We start from the raw sequence: 21,570 nt of genomic DNA, 5'->3' as shown, positions 1-21,570 counted from the left end.
ATGATTTTCTGTATATTAGTTATATTGTGAGATGGCATAACAAAACATTTACCTTAAGGGGTGGTTCATATATTATTATAGATTATAGAGAATGAAATCCTTTTATAGGAACTATGTTTTTACTGTTCAGGGTCTAGACCACTACCATTTCCAACCAAAATAAGATAGGTCATATAAATCAAGGGTTATGAAAGGAATAAAATAATCTGTAGGTTAAGAGTGAAGCAATGTTACATAATTGTTTATGGCCATCTCAAGAAAATAAAAGGCTTTCTCATTTCAAAATGTTGTAATGATTACCTATGATATTAATGTTTGTCCTGGTTTTATGGAAACCTACAGGGCAAGAAAACTGGTCACAGAGTCAATTCTCAGGAAAATGTTATTTTCTCCATATTGACTCTAAATATATTACTAATTAGTTAGCTATGAATCCAACAAACCTGTTGCCAAATAATGCAAGATATACTGAGAGAAGGAATCATTAGTAGACCATAGTGCCCTAAAATCGTAAATAAAGTCATACTTGATTTATCATACTCCCATCTGATTTTCAAAATTTTAATAAAGAATTAAATCTAAAACATAATTGGTAAAAAAATGAATCACAATTTTAGAAATGTTAAAATGTAAAAAAAAAACCCATAAGATTGATAAAGTATGCTAATTTCATATTGTATAGTAAATAGGACTATCACTTCCAATTACTGATTTTCTGGAAATATTTTTGATAAAATAGCTCAGTGTCTGATAGGGCATATGGATCTATCCTAACATTTTTTTCTATGGGCACAGGCTTCCCCTAAGCCGTAAGGTCTGAGAAATAACTACAAAAACACCATTAAGACAAGCCATCCATATTGCCACTGCAAATCATTAATTTTTAAGATTTATATGCTCTCGATCTTTATTAAGGCATAAAAATTACAAATAAAGCTAAAAGTCCCCTTTGATCAATACCCTGCCAGAGAAAATACTAATAATAATTTGGTATGTACCCTTCTAGTCCATTTTACATACATACATATTTCAATAATAATAAAAACATAGTTCTGTTCTTTAGGATTTAATTCCAATTTATATGAATGTCATTACACAATGTTTCATTTGAGGATTTTGATTTTTTTTCCACTCAACATTGTTTTACATAACTATCCATGTTACAAAATACAGATCTAGTCTATTGCTTTTAACTGCTGTATACTATTCCATTATTTGACTATATCACATTTTATTATCCATTACCTCATCCATAATTTAGTGTATATGTATATATATATATATATATATATATATATATATATATATACACATATATATATATATATTTACGCATATTTGTTTCTTTATGATGAATATACAGAAATGGAACTGCAGGGTCCTTTTGCCTTTTAAAAAAAATGATTCGCGGGGCGCCTGGGTGGCGCAGTCGGTTAAGCGTCCGACTTCAGCCAGGTCACGATCTCGCGGTCCGTGAGTTCGAGCCCCGCATCAGGCTCTGGGCTGATGGCTCGGAGCCTGGAGCCTGTTTCCGATTCTGTGTCTCCCTCTCTCTCTGCCCCTCCCCCGTTCATGCTCTGTCTCTCTCTGTCCCAAAAATAAATAAAAAACGTTGAAAAAAAAATTAAAAAAAAAAATGAGTTATCCTTTAAAAAAATGATTCGCTGCCTCAAAACCATAGACAACATTCTGTATTTCCTCCCAAGAATTTCAGTTTGGCTTTTCACATTCCAGTGTTCAAATCCTTTGGAATTCTGTTTTCTTTATATATTGTAAGATTACATGTAGTTTTATTTTCCCCAATATGGAGAACCAAATACTCCAACAAATTTTATTGGCTGTCATTTCTCTATTGATTCATGATGTCATTGTTATGTATAATATACACCAGGTTTGCATATATTCATTGACTTATTCCTAGGCATTCTATTCTGTAAAATCTGCTTATGTATTCATGCTCTGATACCACACACTATTTAGTGACCATAACTTTTGTGTAATATATGGTAGAAGATGGGTCCTTGCTGTTCTTATTCAAAATCATCTCAGCAATCCAGGGACTTCCATTTCACATGAATTTTAGAATCATTTTGTAAAGATCCTAGAAAATTCTTGTTAGATGTTTGGTACTATATTAGGTCAATAGATTCATTTTGGAGAACTGACATTTTTATGATATTGAGTTTTTCCACCTGTATACATGGTATTTCTATTTATTCAAGTCTTATGCCCTCCAATAAAGTTTTATAATTTTTCCATAAAGATCTTGGTTGTTTTGAGTTTACACCAATGTATTTCAAAAGTTAAGTAAAGCATGAGTTGAATTTAAGAAAAGGCCTTCCCTCATTTAGTACACTCGGCGTTTCTCACCTGTATGACCTCTCTTATGTATAGAAAGGGATGCTCTTTGAGAGAATGCTTTCCCACATTCATTACATTCAAAGGGTTTCTCACCAGTATGACTTCTCATATGTATAATAAGTAATGAGCATTGAGAGAAGGCTTTTCCACATTTATTACATTCATAAGGTTTCTCTCCTGTATGACTTCTCACATGAAGAGTAAGGGATGAGATTCGAGAGAAGGCTTTACCACATTCATTACATTTAAATGGTTTCTCTCCAGTGTGAATTTTTTCATGTTCGAGGAGATTTTGTCTCTGACTGAAAGCTTTTCCACATTGATTACAATGATAAGGTTTTTCTCCAGTATGAATTTTCTCATGTTCAGTGAGATTTGATTTCTGACTAAAGGCTTTCCCACATACTGCACATGCATAAGGTTTCTCACCAGTATGAATTCTCTGGTGTCTTATGAGGTTTGACATCTGAATAAAAGCTTTCCCACATTCATTACATTCATACGGTTTCTCTCCAGTGTGAATTTTCTGATGTGTAATGAGATTTTCTTTTCTGCTGAAGGCTTTTCCACACTCGTTACATTCATAGGGTTTCTCAGCTGTATGATTTCTCATATGTACAGTAAGGGATGAACTTTGAGAGAATGCTTTCCCACATTCACTACATACATAGGGTTTCTCACCTGTATGACTTCTCATATGTATAATAAACACTGAACATTGAGAGAAGGCTTTTCCACATTTATTACATTTATAGGGTTTTTCCCCTGTGTGACTTCTCATGTGTAGAGTAACAGATGACATTCGAGAAAAGGCTCTACCACATTCATTACATGCATAAGGTTTCTCCCCAGTATGAATTTTCTCGTGTTCAATAAGATTTTGCTTCTGGCTGAAGGATTTTCCGCATTCTTTACATTCATAGGGCTTTTCTCCAGTATGAATTCTCTCATGTTCAATGAGATTTGATTTCTGACTGAAGGCTTTCCAACAATCCTTACATGCATAAGGTTTCTCCCCTGTATGAATTCTCTGGTGTCTAATAAGATTTGACATCTGAATGAAAGCTTTTCCACATTCATTACATTTATATGGTTTCTCCCCAGTATGAATTTTTTGATGTGTAATAAGATTTTCCTTCCTGCTGAAGGCTTTTCCACATTCCTTACACTCGTAGGGTTTCTCTCCAGCATGAATTCTCTCATGTCTGATGAGGTCAAATCTATGACTGAAGTCTTGTCCACACTGATTACACTTAAAGGGGGTTAGAACATGGGATGAGCAAGAGTAAAATGGCTTCCTGTATTTATTATATTCATAATTTTCCTCTCTTATACAGTCCTTATCATAACTAAGTAAGTCTAAATTATGTTCCAAATCTTTATCAAATGAGTCACATTCATAGAAGTTTGGTCTTGAAGTAATAATATCTGAGTTCAAAGGAAATATTTTTGTAACTTTTTTACATTCAATGACATTTTCCTTAATCAGAGTTTTCTTGGAGATGGATGTGACTTTCCTCACAAGTGCTTCCTGTTGCTTCTTGATCTGTTGTTCATCAACTTCCCAAACTTCTAAAATGGAGGACCAAAAATTATTACTTTTGAATTTTTCTGCTTTATACTATTAATAACATTTCAGAAATTTGCTACTACAGAGTTGGTCTTTGATATTGACTCTAGTCTCCCAATATGAAAGAAATCCAAAGTACAAATGTCCCTAGTTTTTAAGTTTTAAGGGGTTAACTCCGATAGAAAATATTATGGAGAGAAAACTGACACTGATAGGCCTAAGTAGCTTTGATTGATTTTAAAAGTGTGCTTATATAATGCAGAAATCAGTAACATGAACAGAATAATTAAGATGAAAGGGTGAATATATTAATGACTGGATAGAGAGTCAAAATGACCAGAGGATGAAAGTAAAACTTGTGGTTAAACACAGTGGATTGAATATATATGTTTATTTCTCCCTTCTCCCTAAAAATCTATCAAAATGACAGTAAAAGAATTAAAGGTCAAACCCACAAGGAAAAAAAAAAAACGAGTATAAAGAAGGTAAACAAGAGATTTCAACAAAAGAATGGAAATGAAAGGCATATAGGGAACTGACAACTAATAGCAGGGCTAAGAAGTTAAAGTACTACTAAGATGTAAAAGTCAGGTAACAAAGTAATTTGGCCACAAAGCACTGGAAAAGAGAACAAATTAAAGGATTCAGGTACTCATAAAGCAGAGATAAGATGCCTGAAGAGGATTAACTTAAAGTCTTAGGGAGCAATTACACTCCTGAGGCAAGTATTATGGATTTACTTAAGTAACATCTTTCCAACCTCGTACTATGTTTCTCCGTCCTGCAGAGGGTGAGTTAGAACTACATTTCCTAGAAACACTTGCATATAGGGTTCTGAATATGATTTAAATTAATTATACATTTAAATTCAGAAATAAATTAAAAGAGTAATGAAAGTGGGCATTTTACCTATGATATTACAACAGAAGTGGTAGGGTTCTGAAGCTCATAGCTGTCAAGGCATTTTCCTTGTTCAATCAGCAATTTCTCTTTCTTTCTTTCTTTCTTTCTTTCTTTCTTTCTTTCTTTCTTTCTTTCTTTCTTTCTCTCTTTCTCTCTTTCTCTCTTTCTCTCTTTCTCTCTCTCTTTCTCTCTCTCTCTCTTCTTTCTTTCTTCTTCTTTTTTTTTTTTTTTAAAGTAAGCTTTACTCCTAATATGGAGCTCAAACTCACAACTCTGAGATCAAGAGTCACATGCTCCACTGACCGAAACAGCCAGGTGCCCCATGAAAAGCAATTTCTTGATCAAAGTGGGGAAAGGAACTCACTTAACAGCTGACTTCTCTGATAGGACTTTGAGACTCATTCCTAAAAGCTTATTCTGGGGCACCTGGGTGGCTCAGTCAATTAAGCTTCTGACTTCTGCAAAAGTCATGACCTCACTGTTCATGAGTTTGAGCCCTGCAAGGGGCTCTGTGCTGACAGCTCAGAGCCTGAGTCTGCTTTGGATTCTGTGTCTCCCTCTCTTTCTGCTCCTCCCCCGCTTATACTCTGTCTCTCAAAAATAATAAAAACATTAAAAAAATTGTTTTTTAAAAAAGCCTATCCTATAGTTGGTCCTTTAGTCCTCCTTAAGGTTCTCTAGGACATTTAATACCTTCATGTAAATTCTTTCCTTCTTAAATTAGCTACTAATGAGCTCTTTTCTCTGTAACTGAACTGTGACCAATATCCTCCCACCTCCTACCCACCCCACACAGGAAGTGGTCATGTATCCACCACTTGATCAGGAAAAGGAAGGCTTACTTTTCCTAGAGAAAATGAATTATACAGGCTCTAGACTTAGGAACAAGTAAAGCGGATGCAAAGGAAGCCTCATACTAAAAAACTACGAATAATGTAAACTTGCATATGTTGAATGGTAAGATCTCCAATCCTTTTTCTTAAAAAAAAATATATACATATATATATATATTACATATATATAATATATACTTATATATTATATATACAAATATATATAATAAAAATATATATAATACCTATATAATATAAATATAACATATAATAAATATATGATCACATATATAAGTATGTCATATATATGCATATATATATATATATATATATATATATATATATAATAAAGTTTATTTATTTTTGAGAGAGCACAAGCAGAGCAGGGGCAGAGAAAGGGAGACACAGAATCTGAAGCAAGCTCCAGCCTCTGAGCTGTCAGCACAAAGCCTGACATGGGACTCAAACCCACGAACCATGAGATCATGACCTGAGCTGAAGTCAGACACTTTAATGACTGAGACACCTAGGCGCCCCTCCAATCCTTTTCTGTTGCTTGTCCCTCATGAATGCTGGCATCTACGTCCAGGTAGCAGATGAGAAGATTAAAAATAAAAGACCCACACAACTGGAATTCTATAATTGCCATTTGGAACTCCACAAAAAACTCCTAGGTTCTAATCCAACAGTCTCCTACTCAAAAAGCATCAAAAATTTGTTAGCTACAAGAATTTTTGGAATTTCCTTTTTATCCTTTGATGCATCAAAATAAGAAAAACTAATGACACTGATTGATTCCCTACTTAAACAAGGATTTGAGAGTCTCATTAAAATATATATATAATATATAGAAAAAATATATATAGAAAATATATAGAAAACAAAGCAAACAGAAAAATTGGGCAAATAGTAACCCTAGGAATGACAGCAATTTATATAAGGATATGTAATTAATAGTCATTTCTTGGCTCAGTAGTAACAATATATCACCTAAAAGAACAAAGTAAGCAGTGAAAATCAAGTTAGCCAAAAATTGTGATATATCTATATCCAGAGAAAAAGGAAAGGGGAAGTGGTAGTGGTGGTGCAAGAGTACTAAACCTCATCTTTCATTAATATCAAGTTGATAATAATTGGAAATTACCAAATAGCAGCATATTCAGAAAAGACTAGATTCCACCCTATCCCTGAAACACTGATTCCTCCCTTGCCTGACAGGTAAGCATTTTTATTAGTTTTGAGGTTATTCCTATATTCTTTTAATTTATACATATACTAAACATATATGTATATACACATACATACATGTAATACATATCTAACACACGTGCCTCCGCCACTCTTTTTTATAAAAAAAGTAGCATATTCTAAATGCTGTTCTGCACATTGATTTCTTTTCACTTATATATCCTGAATAGAAAGAAGCATGACATCTCTGATTTGTTTTATAGCTTTGACACTGGAATCATATAAATTTTTACATAATTAAAAAAATTAAATCTAAAAGAGGAAAAAATAACTCTTAAAAATTGAAAACAAATGGAAACAAGTAAACCTACATACAAGTTAGGGCCACTTAGTCCCTTTAAAGTGACTTTTTAAACACAGTAGTTTGACTATATCATAAACGAGAAAAAAATACAACCAAAGAAGTCTTAAACTACATTTAGTAGTCTTTTAATCATTAGTAATAATGGTATTATTGTTAATATATATTGTATATAATATTATATACAATATATATAATATGTAATATATGTAATATATGTAATATGTAATATATATTTTATATATATCTATATATATATCTATATATATATCTATAGTATATCTATATCTATATATATATATATATATATATATATATATATATATATATAGATAGATATATATTAGATCAGTTTGGGGCCTCAAGAGACATTTGGCAGTATCTGGAAGGTCTGGAGACATTTTTGGCTGTCATGACTGGGGGAGTGGTGAGAAAGGGGATTGGTGCTCCTAGCACCTAATAAGTAGAGGGCCACAGAGGGTGCTAAACATTCTACACCCTACATAAACATCCTACAATGTATAGGATAGTCCCCTACAGCAAAGAATTATCTAGCCAAAATGTCAGCAGTGCCAAGGTTGAGAAATATATATGGATTAAGCAAATAAATATTTTAATGCAATAAGGAGCCAATATTTTCAGTATAAAAGATACAAAAACAAAACAAAAAAGGTAAGTAACAACCCTATACTCCTTAATTCGAATTGGATGTATTAGTATAAACACATACATTTTTTTCTATCTAAAAAGTGTATTTTTCCTGGCTTTGTCCAGCTCTAGAAGCAATGAGCAAGCACTGTGCCCAGATTTTGGTCTCCAAATCATTTCCCACTAAAGGAAGCAGGCATTTCTAGAGAAATTGCTATTTCAACATCTGGAGCAGGAAATGTATAAAATTAGCCAAAGGGGGGCACCTGGGTGGCTCAGTTGGTTAAATGTCTGACTTCAGCTAAGTCATGATCTCATGATTCATGAGTTAGAGCCCTGCATCAAGCTATGCACTGTCAGTGTGGAGCCTGCTTGGGATTCTCTCACCCTCTCTCTCTCCCCCTCAGAATAAATAAACTTAAAGAAAAAAAAAAAATCTTGGAAAACGTGAAATGGTGTCAACCCCATGAACAATTGTGTGGCTTTCTCATTCAGAGCTGCTTTTTTACTTACTCACCTGGACAGTGCCTCCCAAGCATTTCTTCCTCTACCACCCATGGATCCTCTTCCTGTTCCAACTTGAAGATCACATCTGGTTTGGTGACTTGATAACCTATTACAGGAAATAGCAAAGGACTTGCATGTTAATGCTGGAGACAACTATCCACACCTTGGGCTGAGTCTTAGGGGCTTGAGGGTCTGTGAAGGATAAGGAGAAAGGAATTTCCACAGTGAGACAAAGTAATTAGGCTTCACCCTGCAGATGAATACATACAATCATGTGAAGAAAAGGCAAGTTAAAATCTTCATACATTTCAAAAATGGGAAGGAATTCTATGTAAAATTGCAAAGCTACCCTTACCTACTGTGACTAGGTTGCTGTAGTTCTCTAGCATCACATCCCGGTACAAGTTCCTCTGAGCAGGTTTCAGCTGCTGCCATTCCTCCTGGGTGAGGTCCACAGCCACATCCTTAAACGTCACTGTTTCCTGTAAATGCACAATCCTAATTAATATGAAGTCATCAAAATTAGATGCAGTGGTCAAAATATGTAAGAACTCATGTAGCTAGTATCCAGGGATCAGAGTTCATTACAACTGTATATTAAGGCTTCATATTTACCTAATTTTGTATTACACTGTGAGGGGGAAAAAACCCACAGTAGAAATATCCTGTAAGGTGTTTATTATTGAGTCAGCAAACTTAAGCATTCATTATCTATTATGCATGAAACTGAAGATGGTGGTCACAGATTTGTACTGAATCTGTGACAGAATTGAAAGAATTACACATGACTTACAGGTAACTATCTTAGAATCTGTCCAAGTGATTGTGTGATCTAGTGAGAAAAGGAACATGGAGAAAGTGGGGACAGAAGAGAAATAAGGCAGGAGGAATGAGCAGAGGTATGAAAATTTGAAGGTGCAAAATTTGAAATGTCTATAGAACTTCCAGATGGAAAGGTCTACTATGCAGTTAGAGGTATGACAAAACATGAGAATTAGCCATCAACCTAAAATTGAGAGCTGAATCCATGGCTGAAGGATAGGAATAGTTGTAGAGAACGTAGAGAACGTACATAGTGGGTAAAGGGCCAAGGACAGAATCAACAGTTAAGCATCAAAGGGACTCAGGTTTGTGTTTCTTGTTTTATTGTTTTTTAAAAAAATGTATTTATGTTTAGAGGAAGAGAGAGAGAGCATGTGCATGAGTGGGGAGGGGCAGAGATAGACGGAGAGTGAGGATCCAAAGTGGTTCTGTGCTGACAGCAGGGAGCCCAATGTGGGGCCTGAACTCATGAACTGTGAGATCATGACCTGAGCCGAAGTCAGATGCTTAACCAACTGACCCACCAAGGCGACCCTGTTTCTTGTTTGTTTTATTTACAATCAGCGGATGAGAATTAAAACCATGACTGTGATGTAAAAGAAGCCAAGAAACAAATGACAAATTTCTGGAAAAGAATGTTACTTGATTACATATGTCTAACTCTTCCTCCTTACTTAAAAACTTCAAAATTCAAATAAGGAAATAAGGAAAAATATTTTATCTGCAAAGACTCTGAGAACAAAAAGCACATATATCCCACATTTGGGAAAATTTATTCAAAAAATAGTACAAATGATCGATAGACAAAATGGGAAATAGAAAAGAAAATCACCAAAGGCTAGATTGTGATGTTTCTAAGAAACTGTCTCTATGATCTATGATCATTACTACCATCAACATTATCATCGCTGTCAACTATTGAGTAGTTATTATTTGCCAGGTACTATAATAACTTCTTTAGCTATATTAACTTTTAAATTCCCCTTACAAGACTACCATGTAGTGGGTACTATTATTATCCATTTAAAAAATAAGGAGGGGCGCCTGGCTGGCTCAGTCAGTAGAGCATGCAACTCTTGATCTAAGGGTTGTAAATTCAAGCCCCATGTTAGGTGTAGGGATTAATTAAAAATAAAATCTTTAAAAATATAAAAATAAAAACAAAAAGTAAAGAAACCAGGGTTATGAGTAACTCCCAGGGTCATAAAGCTACTTACATGGGAGAGCTGAGATTTCAGGCCAATAAGTGTGACAGCAAAGCCCATGTTCTTACCCATACACTACATTTTTTCTCCAACTCAGTAGGAGACTCAGAAACCCACAAATATTCCTGATTCAAGACAGACAACTGGACACACAAGAACTCATACACTTGAAACCTCTCTTGCTGAGGTTGAAAGCATATGAAATCACTAGTGATGGGAAGCTACAGGACAAATATCATGACTAAAAAAAAAAAATCAGGGGTGCCTGGGTGGCTCAGTCGGTTAAGCATCTGACTTTGGCTGTGGTCATAATCTCACAGTTTGTGGGTTTGAGCCCCGTGTCAAGCTCTGTGTTGACAGCTTGGAGCCTGGAGCCTGCTTCAGATTCTATGTCCCCCTCTCTCTGCCCCTACCCTGCTCACACTGGGTCTCTCTCTCTCAAAAATAAATATTAAAAAACAAAACAAAACAAACGCCAGGGGTGCCTAGATGGCTCAGTCAGTTGAGCATCTGACTTGATTTCGGCTCAGGTCATGATCTCATGGTTTGTGGGCTCTAGCCCCACATCAGGCTCCACAGTGTTAGCATGGAGCCTGCTTGGGATTCTCTTTCTCCTCTTTTTTTTTTTTTTTAAAGTTTATTTTACTTATTTTGAGAGAGAGAGAGAGAAAGTACAGGAGGGGCAAAGAGAGAGGGAGAGAGAGAGAATCCCAAGCAGGATCCACACAGTCAGCACAGAGACTGATGTGGGGTTCACACTTGTGAACTGTGAGATCATGACCTGAACCAAAATCAAGAGTTGGTCGCTTAACTGACTGAGCTACCCAGGTGACCTGGGATTCTGCCTCTCCTTTCTCTCTGCCCCTCTTCCCACTCACTTACTCTCGCTTTTTTCAAAATAAGTAAACATGAAAAAAAAATCAAGGCCAGTGATGAGGGGACATCATCCTGATTTGGAGAAGCAGAGAGGAGTCAGATTGAGCAGTAGAAAAGAAGACTGAAGACAAAATCAGATGTAGAAAACTAGCTTCTGGTGCAATGGTTTCACTAATCAATCTATGAACAAAAGCAGACATAAAATATTTTTACTGCCACTACCCAATATTTATTAGCCAAACTAGCCAAATGAACTTACAAAAACTAGTATTTAAGATTTTAGGTGAAGACTGAGGGAATAATCATTAAAGTACCTTTGGAGTAAATTATTTGGTATGTTGAGTCAGTAAATGTAAAGACAATTTTACACTTAAAAATTATAATACATATATTATACATATTACACATATATACAAATCTGTTCCCTTGCCAAAAACAGATACCTTGATCATTTTAATAAATTAGACAAATACTTGTCAAGCCTAAATCAAGAAAAATAATAAAATACAATAATCTAAACTTGGGATACAAAAAGAACATGTAATAAAAGAGTGCCAAGTTTTGAGAGAAATTCTACTTTAGGATAGCAGTATGAGGTACTCTGTGGATGTTTGGCAGTAAAACAAATGTAACTGGTGAAAAGGTTTTTTGTTTTTGTTTCTAGACTTTAAGTCTCTGTAAATTGTCCTAAGGGCATAAAGCAATGAACCATTATTCAAGAAAATCTACTAAAACTTGTTAAAAACTGCGATAGTGTGTGACATTTAAGCCACATATGCTCCTTCCCTCTCCTCACTCCAGCTCAGCTTGACAGAAGTTCCATCTGGTTGGGTATGGCTAAGAAGATAGGGTTGTTTCTCTCCTCAGCTACCAATCTATGGATATGGTATCTCATTGGGAAGGACAGAAGCTCAGCATCCTCACTCCATTCAACTCCAAGTTGAAGAGGCTAAGTTCCTGATGTTTCCAGCCAAGAGGTCAGTGGATCCTTTATCTAAGGAGTGGCGGGCCAGAAATACTGGAATATCAATTGTCCATATCCCAGTTTACTTTTAGGACAGAGCAACTCAAGGCAGGCAAGTCAAGAAGACCAGAGGCTGCCATCTCACTAAGAGCCCAGAGTGGTGGCTGAAAATTTTATCCAGGGGGAGAGGCAGCTCATAAGCACAAAGAACTTGAAAGCTGTCTCAAAAGCAAATTAATTTATTTGAAATAGTGGGCAAGGTTCAAGATTAAGGTCATACTCCAAAACAGGAGATTTTGGTGGTAAGCAATTACGAGGAGGCAGGTAGCTCCTTTTAATTAAGAAAACAAGGTAATGCATAGGTCATTCACAGAGACAATCAGGAAAAAGACAATTAAAGAAGTCAGAAGAAACCTCAAAGCCTGGCCTCAAAAACTACCCCTGCCTGAATTCATAAGGTGGAGCAATTTATGTTCCAGGCAGTGTCAAAAACAATAAAGCAACCAGTTGTCAGTAGATGTGATACCAAACAAGGCAGATAGTTAAAAAAAAAAAAAAAAAAAAGGAAATGGATAAAGAGAGCCCTGTTAAAACCATCATCATCATCCTAGAGTGACTTTGTACATGCCCAAGGCTATATACCCTCTGAGATGTGATCCCAAAAGTGTCACACTACAGAGGAAACAGACTTCACTAAAATAATATAGGCAAGTCACTAAACAAATAAGTAAACAAAAATCAAAACAACTGTTAGAAAATGAGAGATGGGAATCAGTATCTGGAATTGTTACAATATACGGATTAAATGTTCAGTTTTTTTTTTCAACGTTTTTTTTTTTTTTTTTATTTTTGGGACAGAGAGAGACAGAGCATGAACGGGGGAGGGGCAGAGAGAGAGGGAGACACAGAATCGGAAACAGGCTCCAGGCTCCGAGCCATCAGCCCAGAGCCTGACGCGGGGCTCGAACTCACGGACCGCGAGATAGTGACCTGGCTGAAGTCGGACGCTTAACCGACTGCGCCACCCAGGCGCCCCTAAATGTTCAGTTTTTAACAAAAAATTACAACAGGAAAAGAAACAGGAGAGGGAAATCCACACACTGAAAACAAGCAAGCAACAGAAACTGCCTGTGAGAGGGCTCAGATGTCAGGTTTAACACACTAAGACTTCAGAGCAGCCATTACAGACACAGTTAAAGGAAATCATGATTAAAGAAAGAATGGTATATATATTTTTTGGATACAAAGGAAGATGGTGGTGGAGTAGGAGGACCCTAGGCTAGCATGGTCCCACGAATACAATTAGATAATATCAAATCATCCTAAAATACTCCAGAAATAGATCTGAAGATTGGCAGAAAAAGCTCCACAACTAAAAGTAAAGAGGCCACATCAAAGAAAAAGTAGGAAATGAGGAGACACAGTATGGGAGAGAAACAGATTATATCCCCTGCAGTGGGGAGGGCACTACAGTAATGGAGAAGGGAGAGAGACAAGACTAGCACACAGGGGAGCACATGGGGAAAATGAATCACCCACAGCAATTGGCTTGGGAAGTTAAAGGGCCCAAATTTCATGAGTTCTTGCAACCAACAGGGCTTGAAGCCTATACTTTTATTTTTTAATGTTTATTTATTTTTGAGAGAGAAAGAGAATGAGAGAGAGAGAGAGAGAGAGAGAGAGAGAGAGAGAGAGAGAGAGAATATGAGTGGGGGAGGGGCAGAGAGAGAGGGACACACAGAATCCGAAGCAAGCTCCAGGCTCCCAGCTGTCAGCACAGAGCCCGATGCGGTGCCCAAACACATGAGCCATGAGATTATGACCTGAGCTCACAACCAACTGAGCCACCCAGGCGCCCCAAAGCCTAGACTTGTAAAGGTTCGTGAGCTTGGCCCTGCAAGAGCTTGGAGGACATTGGAGCTATTCTTGGAGAAAAGGCAGGGCAAACATCCCACTGACATACGGTGTGGAAATAGTGATTTGAAGAGTGCCTGGGGCACACAGTGGGGAGGTTAGTTGCTCATCTTGGAGTGTGTCACGGAAAGGCAGTGTTCATGGAGAGACCCACGTGGGAACAAAGGAACTAGCTGACACCATCTCCCTCCAGCACCCATCAGCATAAGCACAGGGCCACCTGCAGAAACTGTTAGAGTGCCCACACTCAATACCTAACTTGTGTACACCAAGTTTTCCCTTTGTTGTTCCAGAAGAAATGCCCCTCCCAGTTACACTTGCCTCAGTCCCAGTTTGGGAGGTCTTTCCCCCACAGAAGACCAGCTCAAATCCCTGCCAACACTGTATTTCCTGACCTGGAAATACTATGAGGCCTTGGTTCCCATGGCAGTGGCAACAGGTCTCATTTCACAAACAGACCAGAGCACACCCAGTTAAAATGCACCACATTCAGGCCAGGGCCCAAACGCTGCCCATAACAGGCAAAGAGAGCCTCTGCAGACAACTTGCCTGAAAGATAAAGCAGCTTGGACACAACAGCAGAGCTAAGCAGCACACATTGGAGATACTGCCAGAAGCAACAGGTGTCAGGAAACAGGGGACTCTATATAGCAGGGCACTACAGGACCTCTTCTTCATAAAGCCATTACCCTCAAGAACAAGAGATGTAGTTGACCCTTCTACCACACAGCAACAGGCACAGAGACTTGAGAGAAGAGAAGAGAAGAGAAGAGAAGAGAAGAGAAGAGAAGAGAAGAGAAGAGAAGAGAAGAGAAGACAGAGAAATTTGTCCCAAATGAAAGAACAGGACAAGGCCATGGCTGGAGATCTAAGCAAACAGATATAAGTAACATGCCTGATGGAGAATTTAAAGCAATGATCGTAACAATACTCACTGGATCTGACCAGGAGTGGAGACCATCAGTGAGACTATTAATACAGAGAAAAGGAATAATACAGCAGACATAAAGGGCTCAGAAAACAAAATGGGAAACACACTTGGTGGGATGAACAGCAGGCTGGATAATGCAGAAGAACAAATTGATGACCTAGAAGATAGAATAATGGAAAGTAATCAAGCTGAACAAAAGAGGAAAAAAAGAATTAAGCAAACTGAGAACACATTTAGGGAATGCAGTGACCCCATCAAACTTAGTAACACTTGTATCATACAAGTCCCAGAAGAAGAAGAGAGAGGAAAGGGGGCAGAGAATTTATTTAAAGAAACAATAGGTGAAAACTTTTCTAATGTGGGGAAGGAAACAGAGATCCAGATTCAGGAGGTACAGGGAACCTCCAACAAAATCAACAAAAGCAGATCCACACCAACACACATTGTAATCATATTGGCAAAATATAGTAAGAAAGAAAAAATATTAAAAGCAGCAAGACAAAAGAAGATAGTTAAATAGAAAGGAAACCCCATAAAGCTATCAGTGGATTTTTCAGCAGAAACTTTCCAAGCCAGAAAGGAGTGGCATGACATATTCAAAGTGTTGAATGGATGCAGCCAAGAATACTCTATCCAGAAAAGCTATCATTCAGAATAGGAGAGATAGAGTTTCCCAGACAAACAAAAACTAAAGGAATTCATGACTCCTAAACAAGCCCTGGAAGAAATAAATATTAAAGGGGACTCTGAGTAGAAAGGAAAGACCAAAAATGACAATATGAAGATAGGAAACACAAAAGCAGTAAAAGTGAATGTTTCTATAAAAAATTAGTCAAGGAACTCACAAAATAAAAGTTTGTAAAATATGACTACCATATATCTAAAACATGGGAAGGAGAGGAATAAAGAATGAATTCAAACTTAAATGACCTTCAATGTAATATAGACTGCTACATGCAGAAGAAATTATATACAAATCTAATGGTAACCACAAATCAAAAACCACTAATAAATATGTAAAGAATATGTAAAGAAAAAAGAAAACCTAATGTATCAGTAAAAAACCCCAGCAAACCATGAAAGAAAGACAAGAAAGCACCAGAGAAAATCTTCAGAAACAACCACAAAACAAGGGATAAAATGTCAATACATACATATCTTTCAATAATTACTTTGAATGTAAATGGACTAAATGCTCCAATCAAAAGACACAAGGTGACAGAATGGATTAAAAAAAAAAAAAAAAAAAAAAACACAACAAGACCCATCTATATGCTATCTATAAGAGATTCATTTATTTCTTAATATTTATTTTTGAGAGAGAGAGAGAGAGCACAAGTGGGGAAGGGGCAGAGAGAGAGGGAGACACAGAATCTGAAGCAGGCTCCAGGTTCTGAGCTGTCAGCATAGAGCCTGATGCAGGGCTTGAACCCATGAACTGTGAGATCATGACCTGAGTTGAAATCAGACACTTAATTGACTGAGCCAACCAGATGCCCAGAAACTCATTTTAGACCTAAAGACACTTGCATATTGGAAATAAGGTGATGGAAAAATATTTATCATGCAAATGGATGTCAAAAGAAAACCAGAGTAGTGATACTTATAATGCAAAAACTAGACTTTAAAACAAAGACTGTAATAAAAGACAAAAAAGGATACTATATAACAATAAAGGGGACAATCCAACAAGAAGATCTAACAATTGTAAATATTTATGCAGCCAACATGGGAGCACCCAGACATAAAACAGTTAATAACAAATATAAAGGTACTAATTGATAATAATACAATAATAACAGGGGACTCTAACACCCCACTTACATGAATGGACAGATCATCTACACAGAAAATCAACAAGGAAGCAATGGTTCTGCATGACACATTGGACCAGATGGATTTAACAGATATATTCAGAACATTCCTTTCTAAAAACACCAGAATACACATTCTTTTCTTTTTTAAAAAAGGTTTATTTATTTATTTTGAGAGAAAGAGATGTGGGAGGGGCAGAGAGAGGGAGAGAAAGAGAATCCCACGTAGGTTCTGCACTGTCAGTGTAAAGCCTGATGTAGGGCTCAAACTCATGAACCATGAGATCATGACCTAGGCCAAAACCAAGAGTCAAACGCTTAACCAGCTGAGCCACCCAGGCACCCCTACACATTCTTTCCAACTGCATATGAAATACTCTCCAAATAGATCACATATTAGGACACAAAACAATCCTCAAAAAGATTCAAAAAGATCAAAGTCATACCATCCATCTTTTCTGACCACAATGCTATGAAACTAGAAGTCTACCACAAGAAAAAAATCTGGAAAGACCACAGATACATGGAAGTCAAATAACATGCTACTAAACAATGAATGGGTCAACCAGGAAATAAAAGAAAAATTAAAAAGCACATGAAAACAAATGAAAATACAAACACAATGGTTCAAAACTTTTGGGATACAGCAAAAGTGGCTTCTAAGAAAGAAGTTTATAGCAGTAAAGGCCTACTTCAAGAAGCAAGAAAAATCTGAAACAGTCTAAACTTACACTTAAAGAATCTACCAAAAGAACAACAAATAAAACCTAAACCAGAAGAAGGAAGGAAATTATAAAGATTAGAGCAGAAATAAATGATATAGATACTAAAAAACCCCAGAACATATCAGTGAACCCAAGAGCTAGTTCTTTGCAAAAAATCAGTAAAATTAATAAACCGCTAGCCAGATTTAACAGAAAAAAAAAGAGAAAGGATCCAAATAAGTAAAATCACAAACGAGAGAGGATAAATAACAACAAACACCATAGAAATACAATTATAAGAGAATATTATGAAAAACTATATGCCGACAAATTGAATAACCTAGAAGAGATGGATAAATCCCTAGAAATGTATAACCTACCAAAGCTGAAACAGGAAGAAACAGAAAATTTGAACAGACCAATTACCATCAATGAAGTTGAATCAGTAATCAAAAAACTCCCAACAAACAAAAGTGCAGGACCACATGACTTCAAAGGTGAATTCTAGCAAACATTTAAAGGAGAATTAATACCTATTCTTCTCAAACTATTCTAAAAACTAGAAGAGAAAGGAAAATTTCCAAATTCATTTTATGAGGCCAGCATGACCCTGATATCAAAACCAGATAAAGACACCAGAAAAACTGAGAACTACAAGCCAATATCTTTGATGAACATAGATGCAAAAATCGTCATTAAAAAAATAATTTATCATGATCAAGTGGGATTTATTCCTGGGATGCAACCATGGTTCAAAATTCTCAAATCAATCAATGTCATACATCACATCAATAAGAGGAAGGATAAGAAACATATGATCATTTCACTAGAGCAGAAAAAACACTTGACAAAGTACAACACCCACTCATGATACAAACCTTCAACAAAGTAGGTTTAGAGGGAACATACCTTAACATAGTAAAGTCCATATACAAAAAATCCACAGCTAATATCATCCTCAATAGGGAAAAATTGAGAACATTTCCCCTAAGGTTAGGAACAAGACAAGGTTATCCACTCTCACCACTTTTATTCAACATGGTACTGGAAGTCCAAGCCACAACAATCAGACAACAAAAGGAAATAAAAGGCATCCAAATCGGTATGGAAAAAGTAAAATTTGCACTATTTGCAGATGATGTGATACTATATAGAAAACCTGAAAGACTGTACAAAAAAATTGCTAGATCTGATCAATGAATTCAGTAAAGCCACAGGATACAAAATCAATCTATAGAAATCTTGCATTTCTATACGTCAATAATGAAGTAGCAAAAAGATAAATTAAGAAAACAATCCCATTTACAATTGCACAAAAAATAATAAAATACTAGGAATAAATCTAACCAAAAGATAAAAGATCTGCACTCTGAAAACTATAAAATACAAATGAAAGAAAATGAAAATGACAAAAGAAATGCAAAGACATTCCATGCTAATGGACAGGAAGAACAAATACTGTTCAAATGTCTATGCTACCCAGGCACCTGGCTGGCACAGTCCAAACAGCTTATGACTCTTGATCTTGGGGTCATGAATTCAAGCCCCACGTTGGGTGTAGAGATTGCTAAAAAACAATAAATATAAAACATAAATGTCTATTCTACCCAAAGCATCGTACACATTTAATCCAATCCCTATCAAACTACCAATCAGCATTTTTCACATAACTAGACCAAACAATCCTAAAATTTGTATGGAACCACAGGAGACCCTGAATAGTCAAAAGCAATCTTGAGAAAGAAAAGCAGGGATGCTTACTTGGCTCAGTCAGAAGAGCATGCAACTCTTGATCTTGGGGGCATCGTGGGTCCAAGCCCCACACTGGGTGTAGAGATTACTTAAATAAAAACTTACAAATGGGCACCTGGGTGGCTCAGTTGAGTATCGGACTTTGGCTCAGGTCATGATCTCATGGTCTGTGGGTTCAAGCCCCACGTCAGGCTTTGAGCTGAGGGTGTGGAGCCTGCTTGGGATTCTCTCTACCCTTCTCTCTCAGCCCCTCCCCCACTTGCACACACGCTCTCTCTAACTGAATACACTTTAAAAAATTAAAAAAAAATTAAAAACAAAGAAAAAAGAGAAGAAAAGCTGGAGGTATTACAATTCCAGCCTTCAAGTTATATTACAAAGCTATAGAAGTCAAAACAATATGCTATGGCACAAAAACAGGCATAGGTCAATAGAACGGAATAGAAAATCTAGAAAAAAACCTACATTTATATGGTCAATTAATCTTGGTGACAAAGCAGGAAAGAATATCCAATGGGAAAAAGATAGTCTCCTCAATGAATGGTGCTGGGAAAACCGGACAGCAACATCAAAAGAATGAAAGTGGAACAGTTTTTTACATTATGTAGAAAAATAAATTCAGAATGGATTAAAGATTGGGCACCTGGGTGGCTCAGTCAGTTAAGTGTCTGGCTTCAGCTCAGGTCACGATCTCACGGTTCGTGAGTTTGAGTCCCACGTCAGGCTCTGTGCTGACAGCTCAGATCCTGGAGCCGCTTCAGATTCTGTGTCTCCCTCTCTCTGTGCCCCTCCTTAGCTTTCTCTCTCTCTCTCTCTCAAAAATAAATAAAACGTTAAAAAAAAAAAAAAAGAATGGATTAAAGATCTAAATGGGAGACCTGAAAACATAAAATCTTAAAAGACAGCACAGGCACTAATTTCTCTGGTATCAGCTGTAGCAATTTTTTTCTCTACAGGTCCCTGAGGCAAAGGAAACAAAAACAAAAATAGACTTGTGCCCCAGTGGTGGAGATATGAAGGCCCTCCCCATACCTCCTGTTGATCTTGTTGGTACTTGCCCTCACTCTCCTCTCCTGGCCCCCATGGAGAAGTTGTAAATCATCCAGAAGGTGAAGCTGGGCTGGGCAGGCCAAACACTACAGTGACATAGCCATCTGCATGAAGGCCATGACTGAGCAGGGTGCTGAACTGTGCAACAAGGAACACAACCTGCTCTCAGTGTCCTACGAGAACATGGTCAGGGCTGCAGGTCCATGTGGAGGGTCATCTGGAGCAGTGACCAGAAAACTGACACCTCAGACAAGAAGTTGCAGCTGATTAAGGACTACTGGGAGAAAGTGGAGTCTAAACTGAGGTCCATCTGCACCATGGTGCTAGAATTGTTGGATAACTATTTAACAGCCTATGCTACTAATTATAAAAAGTAAGGTCTTCTATCAGAAAATGAAGGGAGATTACTTCAGGTACCTTGCTGAAGTTGCATATGGTGTTTATTGAAAACAAATGATCGATAATTCCCAAGGAGCTTACCAAGAGGCTTTTGATATAAGCAAGAAAGAGATGCAGCCTATACCCAATCCACCTCGGGCTGGCTCTTAACTTTTCTGTATTTTACTATGAGATATTTACTAACCCAGACCTTTCCTGCACACTGGCTAAAACTGCTTGAGGACACTGCAGAACTTGATACACTGAATGAAGATTCATACAGAGACAACACCCTCATCATGCAGTTGAGGCATGTTAATAGAGACAACCTAACCTTAAGGACATCAGACAGTGTAGTAGAAGAATGTGATATGGCAGAAGGGGCAGAAAACTAAAAGCATATAAGGTGTCATCCTTCTTCCCTACAAGAAACCTTTTTACTCATCTCCATTCCTTATTCTATTTGGATTTCCTACAGCAAAGAAACCCATTCATGTGTATGGAATCAACTGTTTATCGTCTTTTCACACTGCAGCTTTGGGAAAACTCCATTCCTTGATTGTGTTTGTCTTGGTGTACTTGCTGTGCAGTTACTGCTGTAGAAAAGTATTAATAGGTTCATTTAATATAAACATTGATAACATTCAAACACTTATGTAGAGGACTAAAAATGTATTTGGTTTTAAGTAATCTGAACCAGTTCTGCTAGTGACTGTGTTTTATATTACTATGAAGATATGAAGATGCTTGGGCACCTGGGTGGCTCAGTCAGTTAAGCATCTGATTCTT

General features: G+C 36.8%; 1 protein-coding gene and 1 pseudogene across 17 annotated transcripts in view; one reads left to right on the top strand and one right to left on the bottom strand.

Annotated features, from left to right (window-relative positions):
* Positions 1 to 21,570, bottom strand: part of ZNF568 (zinc finger protein 568) — a 166,859-nt gene that overhangs the window by 49,173 nt on the left and 96,116 nt on the right. For 15 of the 17 annotated variants that reach the window (XM_058709362.1, XM_058709361.1, XM_058709354.1 and 12 more), the window contains 3 exons: positions 8,727 to 8,853; positions 8,382 to 8,477; positions 1,654 to 3,933 (listed from right to left, as the gene is read on the bottom strand). In XM_058709362.1, the coding sequence (XP_058565345.1) occupies positions 2,348 to 3,933; positions 8,382 to 8,477; positions 8,727 to 8,853 (1,809 nt within the window). In that variant the 3' untranslated portion in view covers positions 1,654 to 2,347. Of the gene's footprint in view, positions 1 to 1,653; positions 3,934 to 8,381; positions 8,478 to 8,726; positions 8,870 to 21,570 lie in introns of those variants that run through there. The other 2 variants (XM_058709370.1, XM_058709367.1) reach the window with 2 other exon arrangements.
* LOC131500332 (14-3-3 protein theta-like) lies at positions 20,273 to 21,523 on the top strand (annotated as a pseudogene).

This window comes from Neofelis nebulosa, chromosome 17, assembly GCF_028018385.1.
Source record: "Neofelis nebulosa isolate mNeoNeb1 chromosome 17, mNeoNeb1.pri, whole genome shotgun sequence".
NCBI lineage: Eukaryota > Metazoa > Chordata > Mammalia > Carnivora > Felidae > Neofelis > Neofelis nebulosa.
The sequence above is the reverse complement of the archived record's forward strand: the minus strand, read 5'-3'. Positions and strand labels throughout refer to the sequence as shown.